Source organism: Pecten maximus, chromosome 7 (assembly GCF_902652985.1).
Source record: "Pecten maximus chromosome 7, xPecMax1.1, whole genome shotgun sequence".
Lineage (NCBI taxonomy): Eukaryota > Metazoa > Mollusca > Bivalvia > Pectinida > Pectinidae > Pecten > Pecten maximus.
This window is the reverse complement of record NC_047021.1, coordinates 2,381,837-2,407,430: the sequence shown is the minus strand read 5'-3', so window position 1 is coordinate 2,407,430 and position 25,594 is coordinate 2,381,837. Positions and strand designations below refer to the sequence as shown.

Below are 25,594 nucleotides of genomic sequence, written 5' to 3'. Positions count from 1 at the left end.
TTTGATTTTGTCGGGGATGAGCGCGAACGCAGATCCCCACACTAATAAATTGCGTGCCCGAATCACCATTAGGGATCGCAGGGGCCAGTCTGTCCGCTGTGCAATGGACAGACCTCACCCTGGGGAAACCGCCCTTTTGACCACGGTTATCCCTGCACAAGGTAAGTATGATATTTCGAAAAGTTTCTTTACTGATAAAGTACTTTTAAAGAAGAAATATACAGTGTTCTTATTTAGAAGCAGTATCAATGTGTAGTCCTTATAACTACACCTGTCTCCAAACCGAAGTTCCCCGATATCCTGTTACTACGGAAGAACATCTGTAGAAAAGTGGACTAAGGATTGATGTGTAAGTAAGATTCTATATAGACAAATAAAGAAATATTTTGGAAGTATTTCTGGTGTAAACAAAAATGTAAACGTACACCATACATATCTGACGTATTTACAACGATTACTGTAATATATTGGCTAAATATCACAATACGGTTCAGTTGTTTGATATATAGGTAGAGTAGGATATATAGGCAGAGGAGTAAATAGATCTGTCTTTTGAGAGAAAAAAATAAGATGTTACCAATGGTACAGATTTGATGATCGATTGTGTGTTTCACATTGATGTGCACCTTTATGTCATTAACGTAGACAGTACGTTTGTTAGATTTATCTCCCTTAAGACTGATGGTTCTGTTTAACAAATTGTGGTTCGGTTAATAGAGACTTTGTCGACGAAAGATTCATTTAGACAAGGGAGAGTCTTTTCTGATAACATGACCGACGTCTTATATTTTCACATGGAAAATCACGAAACATGAACGCATTTCTTCTCTCCCTCAAATCTCTTTTGTCGCTAATGAATTGTGATCGTGTTTGTGACGCAAAATTAAAACAAATCATTGCTAATATTAACTGAACATTTTGTTGATAGTGAAAAGACTCATTGGTTTATCTTCATGACTGGAAAGACATATTGATAAATGACAGGATGACAACAATATTTGTAAAAAATAAATAAATAAATAAAATAAATAAAAAATAGTTTCAACGTTAAAAGAAGATTTTGTCCTATGTGCAGTATGCAGACAATTCATATCCATCAATAATGGGAGGAGAATTCCTCTTTTTAAGAATTAGAGATACATGATGTGTTTAGCAATGTTTTCCAACAGTTGTTTTCTGAATGAAACTAAAAGCATTTTAAGGCTCAAGTGTTAATACACTCCATTCGGATTTGGTATTTAACATTTGTATTTGATTTTGTCGGGGATGAGCGCGAACGCAGATCCCCACACTAATAAATTGCGTGCCCGTGTCTCCACGCAGGGGCCAGTCTGTCCGCTGTGCAATGGACAGACCTCACCCTGGGGAAACCGCCCTTTTGACCACGGTTATCCCTGCACCAGGTAAGTATGATACTACGAATAGTTTCTTTACTGATAAAGTACTTTTAAAGAAGAAATATACAGTGTTCTTATTTAGAACCAGTATCAATGTGTAGTCCTTATAACTACACCTGTCTCCAAACCGAAGTTCCCCGATATCCTGTTACTACGGAAGAACATCTGTAGAAAAGTGGACTAAGGATTAATGTGTAAGTAAGATTATATATAGACAAACACAGAAATATTGTGGAAGTATTTCTGGTTTTGACAAAAATGTAAACGTGCACCATACATATCTGACGTATTTACAACGATTACTGTAATATATTGGCTAAATATCACAATACGGTACAGTTGTTTGATATATAGGTAGAGTAGGATATATAGGTAGAGGAGTAAATATATCTGTCTTTTGAGAGAAAAAAATAAGATGTTACCAATGGTACAGATTTCATGATCGATTGTGTGTTTCACATTGATGTGCACCTTTATGTCATTAACGTAGACAGTACGTTTGTTAGATTTATCTCCCTTAAGACTGATGGTTCTGTTTAACAAATTGTGGTTCGGTTAATAGAGACTTTGTCGATGAAAGATTCATTTGGACAAGGGAGAGTCTTTTCTGATAACATGACCGACGTCTTATATTTTCACATGGAAAATCACGAAACATGAACGCATTTCTTCTCTCCCTCAAATCTCTTTTGTCGCTAATGAATTGTGATCGTGTTTGTGACATAAAATTAAAACAAATCATTGCTAATATTAACTAAACATTTTGTTGATAGTGAAAAGACTCATTGTTTTAGCTTCATGACTGGAAAGACATATTGATAAATGACAGGATGACAACAATATTCGTAAAAAATAATAAATAAATAAATAAAAAATGAAAAATAGTTTAAACATTGTAAGAAGATTTCGTCCTATGCACATTATGCATTATGCAGACAAAACTACCTCTTTTGTAAGGATTACAGAGATATCAATTGCTTAACAATGTTTTCCAAGAGTTGTTTTCTGAATGAAAGTAAAAGCATTTTAAGGCTCAAGTGTTTATACACTCCATTCGGATTTGGTATTTAATATTTGTATTTGATTTTGTCGGGGATGAGCGCGAACGCAGATCCCCACACTAATAAATTGCGTGCCCGTGTCTCCACGCAGGGGCCAGTCTGTCCGCTGTGCAATGGACAGACCTCACCCTGGGGAAACCGCCCTTTTGACCACGGTTATCCCTGCACAAGGTAAGTATGATATTTCGTTAAGTTTCTTTACTGATAAAGTACTTTTAAAGAAGAAATATACAGTGTTCTTATTTAGAAGCAGTATCAATGTGTAGTCCATATAACTACACCTGTCTCCAAACCGAAGTTCCCCGATATCCTGTTACTACGGAAGAACATCTGTAGAAAAGTGGACTAAGGATTGATGTGTAAGTAAGATTATATATAGACAAATAAAGAAATATTGTGGAAGTATTTCTGGTGTAAACAAAAATGTAAACGTACAACATACATATCTGACGTATTTACAACGATTACTGTAATATATTGGCTAAATATCACAATACGGTTCAGTTGTTTGATATATAGGTAGAGTAGGATATATAGGTAGAGGAGTAAATAGATCTGTCTTTTGAGAGAGAGAAAATAAGATGTTACCAATGGTACAGATTTCATGATCGATTGTGTGTTTCACATTGATGTGCACCTTTATGTCATTAACGTAGACAGTACGTTTGTTAGATTTATCTCCCTTAAGACTGATGGTTCTGTTTAACAAATTGTGGTTCGGTTAATAGAGACTTTGTCGATGAAAGATTCATTTAGACAAGGGAGAGTCTTTTCTGATAACATGACCGACGTCTTATATTTTCACATGGAAAATCACGAAACATGAACGCATTTCTTCTCTCCCTCAAATCTCTTTTGTCGCTAATGAATTGTGATCGTGTTTGTGACATAAAATTAAAACAAATCATTGCTAATATTAACTAAACATTTTGTTGATAGTGAAAAGACTCATTGTTTTAGCTTCATGACTGGAAAGACATATTGATAAATGACAGGATGACAACAATATTTGTAAAAAATAATAAATAAATAAATAAAAATGAAAAATAGTTTAAACATTAAAAGAAGATTTCGTCCTATGCACATTATGCATTATGCAGACAAAACTACCTCTTTTGTAAGAATTACAGAGATATCAATTGCTTAACAATGTTTTCCAAGAGTTGTTTTCTGAATGAAAGTAAAAGCATTTTAAGGCTCAAGTGTTTATACACTCCATTCGGATTTGGTATTTAATATTTGTATTTGATTTTGTCGGGGATGAGCGCGAACGCAGATCCCCACACTAATAAATTGCGTGCCCGTGTCTCCACGCAGGGGCCAGTCTGTCCGCTGTGCAATGGACAGACCTCACCCTGGGGAAACCGCCCTTTTGACCACGGTTATCCCTGCACAAGGTAAGTATGATATTTCGTTAAGTTTCTTTACTGATAAAGTACTTTTAAAGAAGAAATATACAGTGTTCTTATTTAGAAGCAGTATCAATGTGTAGTCCTTATAACTACACCTGTCTCCAAACCGAAGTTCCCCGATATCCTGTTACTACGGAAGAACATCTGTAGAAAAGTGGACTAAGGATTAATGTGTAAGTAAGATTCTATATAGACAAATAAAGAAATATTGTGGAAGTATTTCTGGTGTAAACAAAAATGTAAACGTACACCATACATATCTGACGTATTTACAACGATTACTGTAATATATTGGCTAAATATCACAATACGGTACAGTTGTTTGATATATAGGTAGAGTAGGATATATAGGTAGAGGAGTAAATAGATCTGTCTTTTGAGAGAAAAAAATAAGATGTTACCAATGGTACAGATTTCATGATCGATTGTGTGTTTCACATTGATGTGCACCTTTATGTCATTAACGTAGACAGTACGTTTGTTAGATTTATCTCCCTTAAGACTGATGGTTCTGTTTAACAAATTGTGGTTCGGTTAATAGAGACTTTGTCGATGAAAGATTCATTAAGACAAGGGAGAGTCTTTTCTGATAACATGACCGACGTCTTATATTTTCACATGGAAAATCACGAAACATGAACGCATTTCTTCTCTCCCTCAAATCTCTTTTGTCGCTAATGAATTGTGATCGTGTTTGTGACATAAAATTAAAACAAATCATTGCTAATATTAACTAAACATTTTGTTGATAGTGAAAAGACTCATTGTTTTAGCTTCATGACTGGAAAGACATATTGATAAATGACAGGATGACAACAATATTCGTAAAAAAATAATAAATAAATAAATAAAAAATGAAAAATAGTTTAAACATTGTAAAGAAGATTTCGTCCTATGCACATTATGCATTATGCAGACAAAACTACCTCTTTTGTAAGAATTACAGAGATATCAATTGCTTAACAATGTTTTCCAAGAGTTGTTTTCTGAATGAAAGTAAAAGCATTTAAGGCTCAAGTGTTTATACACTCCATTCGGATTTGGTATTTAATATTTGTATTTGATTTTGTCGGGGATGAGCGCGAACGCAGATCCCCACACTAATAAATTGCGTGCCCGTGTCTCCACGCAGGGGCCAGTCTGTCCGCTGTGCAATGGACAGACCTCACCCTGGGGAAACCGCCCTTTTGACCACGGTTATCCCTGCACAAGGTAAGTATGATATTTCGATAAGTTTCTTTACTGATAAAGTACTTTTAAAGAAGAAATATACAGTGTTCTTATTTAGAAGCAGTATCAATGTGTAGTCCTTATAACTACACCTGTCTCCAAACCGAAGTTCCCCGATATCCTGTTACTACGGAAGAACATCTGTAGAAAAGTGGACTAAGGATTAATGTGTAAGTAAGATTATATATAGACAAACAAAGAAATATTGTGGAAGTATTTCTGGTGGAAACAAAAATGTAAACGTACAACATACATATCTGACGTATTTACAACGATTACTGTAATATATTGGCTAAATATCACAATACGGTACAGTTGTTTGATATATAGGTAGAGTAGGATATATAGGTAGAGGAGTAAATAGATCTGTCTTTTGAGAGAAAAAAATAAGATGTTACCAATGGTACAGATTTCATGATCGATTGTGTGTTTCACATTGATGTGCACCTTTATGTCATTAACGTAGACAGTACGTTTGTTAGATTTATCTCCCTTAAGACTGATGGTTCTGTTTAACAAATTGTGGTTCGGTTAATAGAGACTTTGTCGATGAAAGATTCATTTAAACAAGGGAGAGTCTTTTCTGATAACATGACCGACGTCTTATATTTTCACATGGAAAATCACGAAACATGAACGCATTTCTTCTCTCCCTCAAATCTCTTTTGTCGCTAATGAATTGTGATCGTGTTTGTGACATAAAATTAAAACAAATCATTGCTAATATTAACTGAACATTTTGTTGATAGTGAAAAGACTCATTGTTTTAGCTTCATGACTGGAAAGACATATTGATAAATGACAGGATGACAACAATATTTATTTCACACGAGTAAGTTATTTTTTAAAAGTTACAAAAGACACGAGCTTTAGCGAGTGTTTTTGCAACTTTTAAAAAATAACTTACGAGTGTGAAATAAATTCCATATCCAACAATTTCGAGTCGTGTGACCTGTTTCTACCACAATAATATCGGCTTGAATCAAAGGGAAACGTGGCCAAGTATAATTTCGCATATGCAAATAAAGTGTACCGGCGACGTCCGGGACCCGGTGATGTGACGTCATTAGATTATTGATGACGTCAATAACAATTGCAGCTTGGGTCAAAGTTCACCGCGTTAGCCAATCAAAATGCGTACAGAGTTTATACCACGTGTGGTATAAACAGATTGTTAATCAACAGCTGTAATTATTAACTGATGGTCTGAGAGTTGAATAACACAGTGGTAGAAAAACATGTTAACTACGTCTAATCAATCGCTACGTATACACTTGACATACCTTTACCCGGAATATGAGACACTGAGAGACAAACTAAAGAAATGAATAGAATTCTATAACATTAGTAACTCACCACAGTCTGGATTCCGTGCCTGTATTCACGTAAATAATGCCATCCGACTGCAGGTAGGCAAAACACGGTCATCGTTCAGGGCATACCTTACCTGTAACGACGCTCCCAAAACTTCGGCACGTGTACTTCCGCTCTATCCTACTCAGATTCGTGCCATACAACCACGCGCACACGATTCTCAAAAAACACGACCACAGAAATTATCAACACATAAATTAATACCAATACATGGGATCGTGACATTTTGAACCATGCATTATTGAAAATTATTTTAGTTTTTATCTATTTTGATTTTACTGCTAAATCATCTCGGAATATTGCTTGCACTAAGAGTCTAACACAAGGCATCTAAAACATCTTTTTAAAATACATTTTTCACAATTTTTTTTTTTTCTCGTTGAAATATATCCTATATTTGCTATTTTCTGTTTATCAAATAATGATCTTAGAACAATATCCCAGTTCCATAGTTTACCTTATATAGTCTGATCCGAGTTGCTTTAAGAGCGGTTATGAAAGATTTTAGATAAAGCATCTTGAGTCCCCCTTTTCATAGTTTCTTTATAAGTATGTTCCTTTTTACCTGTTTGAGTTAACCATTTCACAAAAAAAAATCGTGAAACAGGTTGTTTATTTCCTTCATATAAAAATATATAGTATTTGGAAGTGAAATAAATAGATGATTAAATTGAGATATTAGTAAAACAAAATTATAACAACGTTATTTAGTTAATTATGCACGATCGCAGATATTGGTATTGGCTGTTTCAATACAAATTCATGATTTATTGATATACATACATGTCCAAGAACGAATCGAATGAAATTATTCTGTGTTATAAGTGTTAATAAGTATTTAAAGCCGCCGTAGTAAATAATGAATTCTCCCTATTTAGTTGATAGCAACGCCCAATGAGCGATCTGTCCAAGTTTATCGGCATATTCAAACAAATCGGTTCTGCTCTGGTTAATCCTGACACAAACAATACGGACAGAGAGACCGGTCAGAATGTAATGTCAGAATAGCAACCAAAACGGAATGTCTGACCAAAGGAAAGGTAACGCATTTAATAAGTTTGACCAGTTTATGACGGATGTTTATGTTGTAAAGCGATGTCGACATGTATTTACTCGTACATGAATCCACCACGGGTTTGTATACAGTTCCTCCAGGTACATGTAGTCACTGTTTAGCTACATTGATAGTATGTTAATTTTTGGTGTGCATACCAGTATCAAGAACCGATAGGCCTATTAAATAATCGTTACGAAAGGTGATGTGCTGATAACCATACTACTGTACATACCATTATCTGTGTGACTGACCATATATACCTTGTATGTACCGTTCTCGTGGTAAGCTACGTGTGTTATTGGGAAAATACATACTCTTTCCACATGTTTAATGTAAACAACAATAGCTTGAATATACTCAATATGGTTATGTTTGATAATTCATAAAACTATATGTTAGCTGTCAGGAGCTACTATAGATCATGTCACTGCACGTTATTATCTAGAATAGTAGAATCTCTTTCAAACAGAAGTCAATTAAATGCTAACGGTTAAGATTGAAGTGACATTGTCATACTTCATACAGGTTTGGACGGGACTAGCTCATCACAGAATAATACTATAGATACAACAGTGAAGAAATACCTATCAAATCTAACCGGTTTGCATATCTGGGGGTTTTGTTTGTGCTTATTATATAACCTTTAAGCTACAAAAGAGTTATCAAGATAGGATTGCCTTTGTGTCATTCGAATTGAGACAAAGTTTTAAAGGTCGTTTTTTTTTCATTCTGCGATTATTTCTGTATAATAAACAATGTATTTTATTGGAGTAAAACGTCCTTTACAATACATACGTAACAATGGTTTGACGTCAGTGATCCATGTCTCAATATTCTATGGAATGTCAAGTCTACTTAACATTAATCCGGATTTGTCTAACATATGGCCGACAGGTAACATTTAATTATATAGTACATGGGAACATGTGTTCATTTCAGTCTGCTGTTTGTGTTTTGTACATTCCTTAAATGACGTATTTGATTTTATTTTTTTGAAAGGATACACAATACAAAAGTACACATTCCTTTATGCATTTTTCTAGTGTCTCTATGTTCTCTGTCCTCGTGTGACCATGCCCCCATGTTATCATGTCCTCGTGTGTTCATGCCCCCATGTTATCATGTCCTCGTGTGACCATGCCCCCATGTTATCATGTCCTCGTGTGACCATGCCCCCATGTTATCATGTCCTCGCGTGTTCATGCCCCATGTTATCATGTCCTCGTGTGACCATGCCCCCATGTTATCATGTCCTCGTGTGTTCATGCCCCCATGTTATCATGTCCTCGTGTGTTCATGCCCCCATGTTATCATGTCCTCGTGTGACCATGCCCCCATGTTATCATGTCCTCGTGTGACCATGCCCCCATGTTATCAGGTCCTCGTGTGTTCATGCCCCCATGTTATCATGTCCTCGTGTGACCATGCCCCCATGTTATCATGTCCTCGTGTGTTCATGCCCCCATGTTATCATGTCCTCGTGTGACCATGCCCCCATGTTATCATGTCATCGTGTGACCATGCCCCCATGTTATCATGTCCTCGTGTGACCATGCCCCCATGTTATCATGTCCTCGTGTGACCATGCCCCCATGTTATCATGTCCTCGTGTGTTCATGCCCCCATGTTATCATGTCCTCGTGTGGCCATGCCCCCATTTTATCATGTCCTCGTGTATTCATGCCCCCATGTTATCATGTCCTCGTGTGTTCATGCCCCCATGTTATCATGTCCTCGTGTGTTCATGTCCTCATGTTATCATGTCCTCGTGTGACCATGCCCCCATGTTATCATGTCCTCGTGTGACCATGCCCCCATGTTACCATGTCCTCGTGTGTTCATGCCCCCATTTTATCATGTCCTCGTGTGTTCATGCCCCCATGTTATGTCCTCGTGTGTTCATGTCCCCATGTTATCATGTCATCGTGTGACCATGCCCCCATTTTATCATGTCATCGTGTGTTCATGCTCCCATGTTATCATGTCCTCGTGTGTTCATGCCCCCATTCTATCATGTCCTCGTGTGTTCATGCCCCCATGTTATCGTGTCCTCGTGTGTTCATGCCTCCATGTTATCATGTCCTCGTGTGACCATGCCCCCATGTTATCATGTCCTCGTGTGTTCATGCCCCCATGTTATCATGTCCTCGTGTGGCCATGCCCCCATGTTATCATGTCCTCGTGTGTTCATGTCCTCATGTTATCATGTCCTCGTGTGACCATGCCCCCATGTTATCATGTCCTCGTGTGACCATGCCCCCATGTTACCATGTCCTCGTGTGTTCATGCCCCCATTTTATCATGTCCTCGTGTGTTCATGCCCACATGTTATGTCCTCGTGTGTTCATGTCCCCATGTTATCATGTCATCGTGTGACCATGCCCCCATTTTATCATGTCATCGTGTGTTCATGCCCCCATTCTATCATGTCCTCGTGTGTTCATGCCCCCATGTTATCGTGTCCTCGTGTGTTCATGCCCCCATTGTATCATGTCCTCGTGTGTTCATGCCCCAATGTTATCATGTCCTCGTGTGTCCATGCCCCATGTTATCATGTCCTCGTGTGTTCATGCCCCATGTTATCTGTCATCATGTTCGCATGTCCTTGCTACTAAATTATCAGTTTTGTTGATCAAAACTTACGTTTGCTACGAAAATTTAAAATTCGTTTATCAAAACTTGCGTTTGCTACTAAATTATCAATGATCACAACGAAAGTTAATTGCTTGATGATGTAGCTTTATTATTTCTTAGAAGATTTTAAATATATGTTTTCATATCCTCTTCCGCGTACCACATTCTACCATTTAATGGCGTTCTGTCAATTATCACTCTTTAGACTTTGTCCTTTTTTATTCAGCTAAAACTTAAAACAAAATTATTTGTCCCAAACCAGCATACCGTCTGATCCGAAGTCTGTAGCAAACTTCACAATTTGAATATCATTTCCGTCCGAACCTCTGACATTAACACTTGTGGAATGATTTGTGTCCATATTCTTTTCTACAAAGTTTTTCTTATCTTTAAACTCAAACATTACTTTTATGGTTTATGGTATGTTTCCATTCAGATCCAAAATAGCAATGATTGTCTGTTGTTACCCCTCACATATTCGATTGACAGTTCTGTTCTCACTCCCTTAGGTAAACCACACATCCTCCCATTTAATATTAAAGTGGAAAGCCACACAGCCTCCCATTTAATGTTAAAGTGTTACGTCACACAGCCTCCCATATATTGTTAAAGTGTTACGTCACACATCCTCCCATATAATGTTAAAGTGTTACGTCACACATCCTCCCATTTAATCTTGTGTATTGAGCCTGGTATCCGAATTACCGATTTGTATGTGTTGTGTTTACATTGTGTAAATGATATGACTGATGCGTGTTGCGAGAAGGATTAAAAGCCATTTACTGTTGGATTAACAGCCATTTACTGTTGGATTAACAGCCTTTTACTGTTGGATTAACAGCCATTTACTGTTGGATTAACAGCCTTTTACTGTTGGATTAACAGCCATTTACTGTAGGATTAACAGCCATTTACTGTAGGATTAACAGCCATTTACTGTAGGATTAACAGCCATTTACTGTTGGATTAACAGCCATTTACTGTAGGATTAACAGCCATTTACTGTTGGATTAACAGCCTTTTACTGTTGGATTAACAGCCATTTACTGTAGGATTAACAGCCATTTACTGTAGGATTAACAGCCTTTTACTGTAGGATTAACAGCCATTTACTGTAGGATTAACAGCCATTTACTGTAGGATTAACAGCCATTTACTGTTGACAGATGTAGAGGCTTACAGTGCCTACCTACGAACGAAGATGGGAGAATCTCTCACTGATGCTGTAGCGCAAGTCATAGCCACAAGACCACGTGACCCCATTGACTTCCTTGCAACTGCTTTATACAAATCTAGGGTAAGTACAGCGTACACGTGGTAGATGTTTGTCCTTGGCTTCATTATTGTCGTATGTTTATATTGTTGGACGTGTGTTAGCCAATAGAGATTTATGACACTGGGTCATTGGCGTACTGTTTGACACTTTAGACACATGGTTAATATGACAATGGTTTCTTCACCAGCTTATCTAATAAATGCCAGTATTTGAGATAAGCTGTGCGTTTCAGTTTTGAATATCTTGGTATTTTAATAAGTTTCCCAAGAAGATGTCTCCAAGATATTCCCAAAGAGTATACTGGAATGAGGATGGTATCGACGTCGGTTATACTACACTTATGTGGAACTTTGAAATATTTGTGAAAATCAGTGACTGATGAAGCTCCTGTTTACTTTATACAGAACATGGAGTCACCAACTATACAAGTCGCAATCACAAGACGTCTTCAAATGCCAAAATGGACTCCGGGAGAAACCGGAAGTTCAATGCCTCAACCGGAAAAACATAGTGAAACGCGCAATTTGTCAAAACAAGTTGGATCATCAACACCTACCAGTTCTATACAGACAAAAGTGGGACCTAGTGTACCGAGCAGTGTAGGTTGTATAATTGGATCTATGGAGGACACAGACGAGGATTACGATATGGGACTTGGAGGACCGACCGTATACGTACACGGGACAGTGTTGTCTTTATTCTCTCTCATTGGAGACATGTTTGATGACGACAAAATCAGCTGAGTAACCGATAGATAACCCTAGTAACCATACAGACGTCATCGTGACTCTACATTGAGTGTCATAACCATTGGTTTGGGCACGCAAGGACGATTTTCTATAGTCCGCAACAAAGAAATCAGCTGTAAATGAGTAGAATATATCATACTGCTGATTCCTAGATCACGCTCATGTAAAGGTACAGTACCAGTCGCGAGGATCGAAAGGAACAGAGTGGACTTGGATGGACAGGTGCATGCCACCAGGACGAACACACGGGGAAATACATGTTTAGTTTATGCAGTAAATGATAGAAATACTTTAGTTCAGCGAAGTAAGAAAGAAATACGCATGTACAGTACCTCATGTTAAAATGGCGTTAAATACGTCCTCCCGGTGTGATTTGAATACGTCCTCCTGGTGTGAGTTGAATACGTCGTTCCGTTGTGAGTTGAATACATTGTCACGTTGTGAGCTGAATTTATCGTCACGTTGTGAGCTGAAGACGTCGTCCCGTTGTGAGCGGAACACACCGTCATGTTGTGAGCTGAATTTATCGTCACGTTGTGGGCTGAATACGTCGCCCTGTTGTGATCTGAACACATCGTCACGTTGTGAGCTGAATACGTCGCCCTGTTGTGAACTGAACACATCGTCACGTTGTTATTTCAACACGTCGCCCCGTTGTGAGTTGAGTACATTATCACGTTGTGAGCTGAATACGTCGTTCCGTTGTGATTTGAACACATCGTCACATTGTGGTCCTGTTGTACTACACTAACTTCAATTCAGGTCTTCCATTAACATGCTGTTTTACATTTGGAAGTTGAGAATGTGTTTGTTGGGAGTGATGCATCTGAATCACGTGTTTTTTGACAATAATCAGAGTAGAGACAAGAATACAATGTATATAGGATTTTGGACTATAAAACACAAAGATCTTATACAAGAAAAATAAACTTTTTAATCATTCGTAATTATACTTATTGTTCTTTACATATAATGATATCATTCAAATAACGATGATGTTTCAACTCCGAGAACATGGCGGCATCCGTTGAAAGCCGTTCCACGATCTTAAACTTGAAAAGATACCTCAGAGATCGGAGAAGACCCCAGAAAACTCTGTTAACTGCATTCAAGGCTTCATTTATAATTGGTTAATTGCTGTTAAAGTGTGCATATGAAATATCGATCGATTAAACTAGACCTTGTAAGGTTATGTGTTTTTTTTTTATATTTATATTACAATAAATCAAAACCGTGCCTTTTAGTGATACATGTGTTACCGTGTACAGCTTTCGCTCACTCTGCGTCCAGTAACCTGGATGGTCACTTTCGTTTCGGAGACTTTTTCAATGGATCAGATAGACTCCAATCTGTCATCCGAGTTGATATCCACGATCACAAAAGTGTATATGAACGATCACAATAACGTATATCCACGATCACAATTAAGAAATAATTAACGATGAATCGTGTGTTGTTGCAGGATATACAACGAGGACGAGGATATTTTGCAATTAAATTAATAACGAAGGCCACAGAAGTTGATATCCACGATCACAACAACGTATATCCACGATCACAGAAGTTGATATCCACGATCACAATAGTGTATATCCATGATCACAACAACGTATATCCACGATCACAATAGTTGATATCCACGATCACAATAATTGATATCCACGATCACAATAATGTATATCAACGATCACAATAGTGTATATCCACGATCACAATAGTATATATCCACGATCACAATAGTATATATCCACGATCACAATAGTTGATATCCACGATCACAATAGTGTATATCCACGATCACAATAGTGGATATCTACGATCACAATTGTGTATATCCACGATCACAATAGTGTATATCCACGATCACAATAGTATATATCCACGATCACAATAGTGTATATCCAAGATCACAATAGTGGATATCCACGATCACAATAGTTGATATCAACGATCACAATAGTGTATATCAACGATCACAATAGTGGATATCCACGATCACAATAGTGTATATCAACAATCACAATAGTGTATATCCATGATCACAATAGTGTATATCCACGATCACAATAGTTGATATCCACGATCACAAAAGTGTATATCAACGATCACAATAGTGGATATCCACGATCACAATAGTGTATATCCACGATCACAATAGTGTATATCCACGATCACAATAGTGGATATCCACGATCACAATAGTGTATATCCACGATCACAATAGTGGATATCCACGATCACAATAGTTGATATCAACGATCACAATAGTGTATATCAACGATCACAATAGTGGATATCCACGATCACAATAGTGTATATCAACGATCACAATAGTGTATATCCATGATCACAATAGTGTATATCCACGATCACAATAGTGTATATCCACGATCACAATAGTGTATATCCACGATCACAATAGTGTATATCCACGATCACAATAGTTAATATCCACGATCACAATAGTGTATATCCACGATCACAAGGATATCCACGATCACAATAGTGTATATCCACGATCACAATAGTTGATATCCACGATCACAATAGTGGATATCCACGATCACAATAGTGGATATCCACGATCACAATAGTTGATATCCACGATCACAATAGTGATATCCACGATCACAATAGTTGATATCCACGATCACAATAGTGTATATCCACGATCACAATAGTGGATATCCACGATCACAATAGTGTAATATCCACGATCACAATAGTAGATATCCACGATCACAATAGTGGATATCCACGATCACAATAGTTTATATCCACGATCACAATAGTGTATATCCACGATCACAATAGTTAATATCCACGATCACAATAGTGGATATCCACGATCACAATAGTTGATATCCACGATCACAATAGTGGATATCCACGATCACAATAGTGTATATCCATGATCACAATAGTGTATATCCACGATCACAATAGTTGATATCCACGATCACAAAAGTGTATATCCACAATCACAATAGTGTATATCCACGATCACAATAGTTGATATCCACAATCACAATAGTGTATATCCACAATCACAATAGTGTATATCCACGATCACAATAGTGTATATCCACAATCACAATAGTGTATATCCACGATCACAATAGTGTATATCCACAATCACAATAGTGTATATCCACGATCACAATAGTTGATATCCACGATCACAATAGTTGATATCCACGATCACAAAAGTAGATATCCACGATCACAATAGTTAATATCCACGATCACAATAGTAGATATCCATGATCACAATAGTGTATATCAACGATCACAATAGTGTATATCCACGATCACAATAGTGTATATCCACAATCACAATAGTGTATATCAACGATCACAATAGTTGATATCCACGATCACAATAGTGTTTATCCACGATCACAATAGTGTATATCCACGATCACAATAGTGATATCCACGATCACAATAGTGTATATTCACGATCACAATAGTGTATATCCACGATCACAATAGTGTAATTCCACAATCATCACTAGTGTATATCAACGATCACAATAGTGATATCCAACGATCACCATAGTGTATATCCACGATCACAATAGTGGATATCCACGATCACAATAGTGGATATCCACGAGCACAATAGTGTATAGTCACCGATCACAATAGTGTATATCCACGATCACAATATGTATATCCATGATCACAATAGTGTATATCCACGATCACAATAGTATATATCCACAATCACAATAGTGTATATCCACGATCACAATAGTATATATCCACGATCACAATAGTGGATATCCACGATCACAATAGTGGATATCCACGATCACAATAGTGTATATCACCGATCACAATAGTGTATATCCACGATCACAATAGTCGATATCCACGATCACAATAACGTATATCCAAGATCACAATAGTGTATATCCACGATCACAATAGTCGATATCCACGATCACAATAACGTATATCCACGATCACAATAGTGTGTATCCACGATCACAATAGTGTATATCCACGATCACAATAGTGTATATCCACGATCACAATAACGTATATCCACGACCACAATAGTGGATATCCACGATCACAATAGTGTATATCCACGATCACAATAACGTATATCCACGACCACAATAGTGGATATCCACGATCAAAATAATTCATATCCACGATCAGATTAGTTGATAACAAGGATAGCATTGTCAGTACGTCTAGTCATTTTTCATCAACATCTGGGGTAAAAAAGTGTGTTCAGAATATATTATTCTGCTAGTACAATAATTGATTTATAATTTTGTTGTTTATTCATTTATTGTAGATATAAACAACCTTCGGCTTTTGACTCTAGGCGAGGCTAATTGAAACATGATTTCGCATTAGGTTCTATTTCATACAGAAAATGAATTAGCCAGGCTCCAATGATACCCGTCCATTGGACCGTAACTCTAGATATACAGCGGAGGTCCAATTCGTCTACTGAAATTCTGTCTGAAATAACATATGAAACAACAACCACTGATACTTGTTCAATCGTTTTAATCATTTCTTCATCACAAACATGAATATTTGTTTACAAGCAATAGATAACATCCCTACCCGGTTTTTAAAGGATACAGACAATTTTATTAAAACTAGTACAAATCACGTTTTTCATTTAAATACCAATATCCCAATGTAATAATCTGGAGACATGAAACTGGCGTAAGTTAACAAAGACAGGTTGAAAGAAGAAAACTACCGATAAGTCAGTATTCTTAAAATCTCCTAAACACTCTAGACAAAATTAACATACACAAACAACTCAAAACGTGTCTGAAATCAAACAATAAGTTTTATGAGCTTCAAACAGGTTTCGGAGACTCCTTTTTCTTATAAATTAATGTCTCATTCGTCTTGTTGATAACCGAAGCTCTCAGTAAGTCAGATAAGTTGATAATCTGGAGTGGTAATATTGGACCTTGAGAAAGTCTCAGTCAGCCAGGGGTTGATTTAAACATATTTTTATTTGTAAATGAACTTTACAAAGGGATTGGGCACAAGTTATACAACTTATATATAACTCTGTTTTGTAAAAGATATTCTTGATTTTCTATACACTAGCTAATAGACAGTTATTGGCATTTTTTCTCGATATTTTTTTGCATAGTTTACTTTTTCTGTGTTTAATTTGTCTGAAGTAGACAAATACATGTATATGTATCATAACAAAAGTGTGTCCTCTTTCTGTTCTTTATTCTTACTTTATTTTGCTAATTTGCTAATTGAAATACTGTAGCGAACAATATTTCTTGAAATCGGTTACAGGAAAGTTTAAAAATATTATCAGAGGACAAAGCACCATTTTTTATATGCAGTTGATGGTGCAATATTATTTTCGCACAGAAATTATCTATTTACAGGTATATACCAAATATGAAAAAAGAGCAATTACTGATTGACAATAAATTAAGTTTTCATTTTAACAAAACAGAGTTTTTTGGCTCCAAACGCAAAATAAGAAACCTCTCAGACAGCTTTGATGCTGTGCCGTGTCGGAACCATGTTTAGAAACAAATCCGGAATAACATAACTTAGTGAATTTGGTGTATACGTATCTGATGAACCAGCTGTTTATAAGGTATTCCGGAAAGTGAATCAGATGCTGATTTATATATATATACGATGTATTTCATAGGAATAGCGGCTGCTTTTCATTCAAATTTAGAAAAAACACTCTGTTACAGCACATATCCAGTGTCACTAGGACTATATACAGGACGCAAACAAAAATAACAAAATGAAATTGTACGATTTATGTCAAAGCTTGATTCCAGGACAAGATCACATACACCGAACTGGAACAACGTAACATGTTTAACGTTACATGTAGAGTTAAAAAGCTCAGTCTAAAACATATTTTCAACACCGTACACAATAATTGTCATTCTTACCTTATAGAATATTTTACATTCAAAGATAAAGGGAATAATGCAACATCAAGTTCTATGAGTTTTGAAATTAAAAACGTAAAAAGGACTTGATGTCCATCACATTATTCTATCGTGCGACAAAACACTGGCATAATCTTCTCAATTACATAAAACAAGAAACAAATTTCAGGAGGGAATCATGCTCTTTCTGGAAGTTTAAAAAAAAATGAAAATGAATATGTGTATATCAACGATAGCATGCATTAGTTCATGGTTAATTCTTATAAGGTTTGATAGATTTTTCTACTATGATATCCTTAAACTAGTTTGTAACGTCAATACGATTTTCAACTGTGTCTATTAACCTAAAAACATATTATATCATTATATTACTTTGGGTGTGATCAGTTCTTTATTGGTAATTTAGAAAATTATTTTAACAAATATGTAGGGACCCCATTGGAAATAGGGCTTCAAGGCATTGATGAGTCACCCTAGGCTATGTCGTTAGCTTTAATTACTTACTGATGCCAATTATCATTGTCATTATCAACAGCATTGTTATAGTATGTTTCATTCTCCTGAAAGTAATATCTTGTATTTTGTATATATTATGAGGGTTAGAGACTAACCAGGTTCTACACTATAGGATGGTACAGTTGTAACTTTCATATATCCAGTGTGAAATTTAATTAATTATTGAGATGAGCAATTTGCTCATTAATATGCAGTACAATTATTTACTAATTAATTTTAGGCTCATGTGTAGCCTGATAATACCATAACTATTACAGACTAGTGTTAGTCTCTGAACTCCAAAAAATAAGTATGTGACATTGATAATCTATATATTTTAATCATTGTATAATTTAACAAAATAACGGATAGCATAATCGATAGCTTTTAATAGATTTTAATCGTAATTAGTGTCTCATAAGCCAATAATGGCTGGATGTCAGTATGTATTTTATTGTTCTTATGTACATTTTTTAAACAAGTATTGTATTGACATCTGACTCTACGACGGCAAACTATACTTGTACAATTGTACCTGTGTTATTATAGCATATATATACACATGTATATGTATAATGAAACCGTCATATTCTCTTTTACATGAGAAAATAGAAGCAGGCCTTACACATTTTATACCTTTTAATTGAAATCGCCAACTGCTTTTTACAAAAATACAGAAGATGTCAGTCACAGTAAATGGAGACATAATTGACATCAATTGATGAGAAAACAAATATATTATAGCGTCGATTATATGACCGTAAGTTACGCACTGGTCTATCTAAGATGTGCAGTCCAGAATGCTACTGTATCAATTAAACATTCGTTATATCGTTAAATAGTATTTAAGTGCCAAAAAAGTGCCAGTTTGAATTTCAAGACAAGAATTTCTATGGCAAGCCGTTTTATCATTTAATCCCATTTCCTCTTAAGGAAAATGTGCTTCAAATTTATTTCACTTAAGTGAAATACTTTTTACCTTGAGGTTAAAAGACTTTTTTCTGCATTATGTTTTATTTAACTTAAGAGAAAATGAATTTCACTTAAGTGAAACAGAGACCTATATACTAAATATATATGAGTGAAATTAATTTTATTCATCTTAAGAGAAAATCTTTTTCACTAAAGTGAAATAAAACATAATGTAAATGCTAATGTTGAGTAGATAGGACACCCACTCTCATGAATCAAATATGGACTAGTCCATCTATTGACCAAGCATTTGGGTGTTTAATTTCTTACCAATTCGAGACCTTTTCTCCACTCCATTTGCTGTTAGTAAAATCAATATTATTTCCCATGTATGATTTACTTTCACTTATGTTTTATTTCCGTGTTTTATTTCCACTATGATAAGGTACAAGAACGTGCCATAGATAAAGTTTACTTACACTGTTTCTCGTTTACCCAAGGGAACTCAATTTGAAAATCATGGTCCCAAAAAGTTGACTTCCAGCGAATTCAATTTGAAAATCATTGTCCAAAAACGTTAATTTAACTTCCATCGAGATCATTTTAAAAATTATGGTTCAGTTTTTTAAGTGAACTTTCAGCGAACTTAATTTTAAAAAGCAAGGTCTAAAAAGAGTTCCAGCAAACTCACATGGTAAACAAAAATGGAAATATTTCATTTAAAATAATGATATCTCCCTTCCCTTTTTCGGAACTCTTCAATTCAGAAGGTAATAAAAGTGCCCCGTATCGAACGAAGCGGTGAACCAGGACAATTTGACTGCATGCGATAATAAGGTTTGCTATCATCCGATTCGTTTACAGGTCATTTATTTTCTTCCATATCTGGATATACTACTTAGCTCTTAATGAAACCGCGAATTTCACACACGAATCCAGATGAGATCTGTTTTAACTGTACACTGTCGATGATCATTAGGTCTAATTGACAGTTTCTATCGACCCGACGCACTGTTTACATCTGTGTACACAGTGACAGGTCATTATACAGGATTACATACACAGATCATATTATTGCTGTCTTCACTCATCTTCAAACAGTAATATCATAATAAGTTAACAGTTTTTTTGGTAAGTCAAATTAAGCGTGAAGATTCCGGAAAGTACATGCATACTCAGAAATGCAACATGTAGAATTTACCATTGTAATGTTGTAGAAATCATGCACAATATTGTAACGTAATTCACCAAAAGAATAAAGGAAAAGTCTACGACAGCTAATTACTTGTATTTCAACATAATCTGAATTAACTTGTACAATACTGCCTTGTGTAAATGAGGGTAGTATTTTAATGCCTTCACAATATATATCAAACTGTAACCCCTGGCTTACAATAGTAACACTTTCATTATGCTACTCGTGAACATTTAAGTGTTGAGTGACATTGTCGGTACACAAATTGACAAATTGTTTATCAGAAGTTATCTTTTTTATCTTTAACATTAAGTAAGTCAGTAAGGAGCTATAACTATTTAAAATAATACCCCATTTTAATTGCACCCCCCCCCCCCCCAAGAAAAAACCTGTCCTCAATTACAGGTTGCCAGGAATAATGGAATGTTAAAGATTGGCATGAACCAAAATGGAAGCGAATTTACACACAAACTTACTTACATACTTGCAAAGTAGAAAAAAAACATATTCTTTTGGTAGACAAACAACATGAATGTTTACAATATAGCATTCTACCGCACGCCACAGTTGTATCCCCCATCAACAATGTTTCAACTGGTATTCTGCAATTATTAAAAATTTGTAGAAACCACATTTTATTTACAAACAGCATAATTTGAAGGAAATCTAACTGCAATTAATGTACTTAAGTCTAGCTAAACTTTCATTAAGAACATGATGGCAGAGTATTTAGAATGATTAAACATTGACGAGTCAATGTGTAATGCAAAAGTAAGAATACATTTGTGCTGCAATAAAAAGTTGCTTTCTTTTTCATCTTTAACACATAATTTTGTCTTTACTTTTAGATATATTGTGCAGTACAAGATGATAACATGCAGTTATTGAACAATAATATCAGGCTTGGTTAAAACTCTGTTGCAAAAAAACTAAATAAAATGGGTTGTGCACCAAGTAAAGACGCGGTTACAGTGATACAGAATCAGAATGGACACCAATCTAATCCACAAAGGAGAAACAGTGACCATAAACCAGTAAGAGAAGATGCTGAACAAGCTGATACTAAGGTTGCTGTAGTGAAGAGCACTGATAATGTAGAGTCGATCCCCAACCATACACTGAGGACTAACGACATTGAGGAGCTGTGTATTCCTGATGATACGAATCATGGATCAGAAAAGGAAGAGAAATCAAGTTTAATTGAAACTAACAGTGTGACTTCTGAATCTAAACATGATCAACAACTGATTGTGATTCCTGTTGGAGATCAGGAGGAGGAGATACAGGAAGACAACAATCAGGAGGAGGTTACTGATGTAACTAATAAGGAAGACAAGATTTCATTGGCTGATGATGCCAATGACGAAAGTCAGGAAGATGGAGGAATCCAAAATGGGATAGATGATGTAGGAGATAATCAAGATGACAATGGACAACTCCAGGAAGTTGGAGACAATCAGGAAAATGGACAGTCACAGGAAATGGAAGAAAGTCCGGAGAATGAACAATCTCATAATGAGGATGATAACCAGGAAATTGGGGATAGATCTGAAAATACCCAGAATGAAGTAGGAAGACAGGAAGTAATGTTAGTTACATCCAGGCTAGAGACATCTGAAGAGGTACTTCATAATTAACTGATGTTGATAATTCTAATAGTACTTGCACAACTTAATGCACACTATCAAAGCTACCTGTCTGCTGTGGATTTATTTGTGCATTATGCACATAGCATGTGTATTTAAATAGTACACAATATATTTTGTGTAAACTAAACAATTTGCATTTGTTTGCAGTGAATAGGAGAAAATATTGTGACAGATTTATTATGTAATTTGTATCTGATGATTTGTGAACTTAGATACAATGTAAGTATGAAAGCTTTGATTTGAAAGCTTGTTTGTTTTAATTGGTATGGTTGTTCATTTAATGTTACCTAGGAAATAATATTGTCTTATTTTTTCAAACTTTCACAGGATCCTAGAGAGACTGATGAGACAGAGGAGGATAACATGACTGTGGCAGATGAAGAAAACATTGTGACAGACCAAACCAGTCTCCCAAATGTCCCTCCTAATCCGCGTCCAGGTATGTCAATCCAATGTCCCTCCTAGTCCGCGTCCAGGTATGTCAATCCCAGGTCCCTCCTAATCCGCGTCCAGGTATGTCAATCCCATGTCCCTCCTAATCCGCGTCCAGGTATGTCAATCCAATGTCCCTCCTAATCCGCGTCCAGGTATGTCAATCCCATGTCCCTCCTAATCCGCGTCCAGGTATGTCAATCCCATGTCCCTCCTAGTCCGTGTCCAGGTATGTCAATCCCATGTCCCTCCTAATCCGCGTCCAGGTATGTCAATCCCATGTCCCTCCTAGTCCGTGTCCAGGTATGTCAATCCCATGTCCCTCCTAATCCGCGTCCAGGTATGTCAATCCCATGTCCCTCCTAATCCGCGTCCAGGTATGTCAGTCCTATGTCAGTCCTAATCCACGTCCAGGTATGTCAATCCCAGGTCCCTCCTAGTCCGTATCCAGGTATGTCAATCCCATGTCCCTCCTAATCCGCATCCAGGTATGTCAATCCCATATGTCACTCCATACACAAATATAAGTCCCCAGGGCTCCTCCCAATCCACAGTAAGGTACATTGTATTGCCTTAGTCCAAAGTGTCCCACAAAATTCATGACTAGGTGTGTCAAGGATTGCAAGTCACCAGTGTCCCTCCCAGTCTATGTCAAGGTATACAGTCCCAGTGTCCCTCCCAGTCCATGTCAAGGTATACAGTCTCCAGTGTCCCTTCCAGTCTATGTCAAGGTATACAGTCTCCAGTGTCCCTCCCAGTCCATGTCAAGGTATACAGTCTCCAGTGTCCCTCCCAGTCCATGTCAGGATATACAGTCTCCAGTGTCCCTCCCAGTCCATGTCAGGATATACAGTCTCCAGTGTCCCTCCCAGTCCATGTCAGGATATACAGTCTCCAGTGTCCCTCCCAGTATGTGTCAAGGTAGAAAGTCTCCAGTGTCCCTCCCAGTCCATGTCAAGGTAGAAAGTCTCCAGTGTCCCTCCCAGTCCATGTCAGGGTATACAGTCTCCAGTGTCCCTCCCAGTCTATATCAAGGTAGAAAGTCTCCAGTGTCCCTCCCAGTCCATGTCAAGGTATACAGTCTCCAGTGTCCCTCCCAGTCCATGTCAAGGTAGAAAGTCTCCAGTGTCCCTCCCAGTCCATGTCAGGGTATACAGTCTCCAGTGTCCCTCCCAGTATGTGTCAAGGTATACAGTCTCCAGTGTCCCTCCCAGTCCATGTCAAGGTATACAGTCTACAGTGTCCTTCCCATTCTATGTCAAGGTATACAGACTACAGTGTCCCTCCCAGTCCATGTCAAGGTATACAGTCTCCAGTGTCCCTCCCAGTCTATGTCAAGGTATACAGTCTCCAGTGTCCTCCAGTCCGTCAGGTATACAGTCCCAGGTCCCTCAGTCCATGTCAAGGTATACAGTCTCCAGTGTCCCTCCCAGTCCATGTCAAGGTATACAGTCTCCAGTGTCCCTCCCAGTCTATGTCAAGGTATACAGTCTACAGTGTCCCTCCCAGTCCATGTCAAGGTACACAGTCTACAGTGTCCCTCCCAGTCTATGTCAAGGTATACAGTCTCCAGTGTCCCTCCCAGTCCATGTCAAGGTATACAGTCTCCAGTGTCCCTCCCAGTCTATGTCAAGGTATACAGTCTCCAGTGTCCCTCCCAGTATATGTCAAGGTATGTCAGTCTCCAGTGTCCCTCCCAGTCCGTGTCAAGGTATACAGTCTACAGTGTCCCTCCCAGTCCGTGTCAAGGTATACAGTCTCCAGTGTCCCTCCCAGTCCATGTCAAGGTATACAGTCTCCAGTGTCCCTCCCAGTCCATGTCAAGGTATACAGTCTCCAGTGTCCCTCCCAGTCTATGTCAAGGTATACAGTCTCCAGTGTCCCTCCCAGTCTATGTCAAGGTATACAGTCTCCAGTGTCCCTCCCAGTCTATGTCAAGGTATACAGTCTCGAGTGTCCCTCCCAGTCCATGTCAAGGTATACAGTCTCCAGTGTCCCTCCCAGTCCATGTCAAGGTATACAGTCTCCAGTGTCCCTCCCAGTCTATGTCAAGGTTTACAGTCTCCAGTGTCCCTCCCAGTCCATGTCAAGGTATACAGTCTACAGTGTCCCTCCCAGTTCATGTCAAGGTATACAGTCTCCAGTGTCCCTCCCAGTCCATGTCAAGGTATACAGTCTCCAGTGTCCCTCCCAGTCCATGTCAAGGTAGAAAGTCTCCAGTGTCCCTCCCAGTCCATGTCAAGGTATACAGTACAGTCTCCAGTGTCCCTCCCAGTCTATGTCAAGGTATACAGTCTCCAGTGTCCCTCCCAGTCCAAGTCAAGGTATATAGTCTCCAGTGTCCCTCCCAGTCTATGTCAAGGTAGACAGTCTCCAGTGTCCCTCCCAGTCCAAGTCAAGGTATACAGTCTCCAGTGTCCCTCCCAGTCCATGTCAAGGTATATAGTCTCCAGTGTCCCTCCCAGTCCATGTCAGGGTATACAGTCTACAGTGTCCCTCCCAGTCCATGTCAAGGTATACAGTCTCCAGTGTCCCTCCCAGTCCATGTCAAGGTATATAGTCTCCAGTGTCCCTCCCAGTCCAAGTCAAGGTATACAGTCTCCAGTGTCCCTCCCAGTCAAAGTCAAGGTATACAGTCTCCAGTGTCCCTCCCAGTCCATGTCATGGTATATAGTCTCCAGTGTCCCTCCCAGTCCATGTCATGGTATATAGTCTCCAGTGTCCCTCCCAGTCCATGTCAAGGTAGAAAGTCTCCAGTTTTAGTTAACATTGTCTTTCTCAATCCTTGACCAAG

The 25,594-nt window shown here is 37.5% G+C and overlaps 2 protein-coding genes, 1 non-coding gene and 4 pseudogenes across 3 annotated transcripts in view; 2 read left to right on the top strand and 5 right to left on the bottom strand.

Annotated features, from left to right (window-relative positions):
* Positions 1 to 11: 11 nt before the first annotated feature.
* Positions 12 to 169, bottom strand: LOC117331944. The gene has a single exon (XR_004533702.1). It is a non-coding gene; the product is annotated as a U1 spliceosomal RNA (small nuclear RNA).
* A 1,092-nt stretch (positions 170 to 1,261) lies between these two features.
* LOC117331946 lies at positions 1,262 to 1,411 on the bottom strand (annotated as a pseudogene).
* Positions 1,412 to 2,487: 1,076 nt separating this feature from the next.
* On the bottom strand, positions 2,488 to 2,637 carry LOC117331949 (annotated as a pseudogene).
* Positions 2,638 to 3,713: 1,076 nt separating this feature from the next.
* Positions 3,714 to 3,863, bottom strand: LOC117331948 (annotated as a pseudogene).
* Positions 3,864 to 4,940: 1,077 nt separating this feature from the next.
* On the bottom strand, positions 4,941 to 5,090 carry LOC117331947 (annotated as a pseudogene).
* A 2,288-nt stretch (positions 5,091 to 7,378) lies between these two features.
* LOC117331313 lies at positions 7,379 to 13,378 on the top strand. The gene is made up of 3 exons (XM_033889982.1): positions 7,379 to 7,514; positions 11,332 to 11,462; positions 11,846 to 13,378. Exons 1-3 carry the CDS (start codon positions 7,496 to 7,498, stop codon positions 12,182 to 12,184), a joined length of 489 nt encoding a protein of 162 aa, XP_033745873.1. The 5' UTR covers positions 7,379 to 7,495; the 3' UTR covers positions 12,185 to 13,378.
* A 6,921-nt stretch (positions 13,379 to 20,299) lies between these two features.
* LOC117331312 overlaps positions 20,300 to 25,594 on the top strand; it is a 69,907-nt gene continuing 64,612 nt past the window's right edge. Inside the window, 3 exon segments of the mRNA XM_033889981.1 lie at positions 20,300 to 20,361; positions 21,568 to 22,341; positions 22,696 to 22,807. Of these exon segments, the coding sequence (XP_033745872.1) occupies positions 21,658 to 22,341; positions 22,696 to 22,807 (796 nt within the window). The 5' untranslated portion in view covers positions 20,300 to 20,361; positions 21,568 to 21,657.

Coding starts and splice junctions, on each gene's coding strand:
- LOC117331313 (XM_033889982.1), top strand. Junction 11,463..11,845: donor CTGCTTTATACAAATCTAGG/GTAAGTACAGCG, acceptor TACTTTATACAG/AACATGGAGTCACCAACTAT.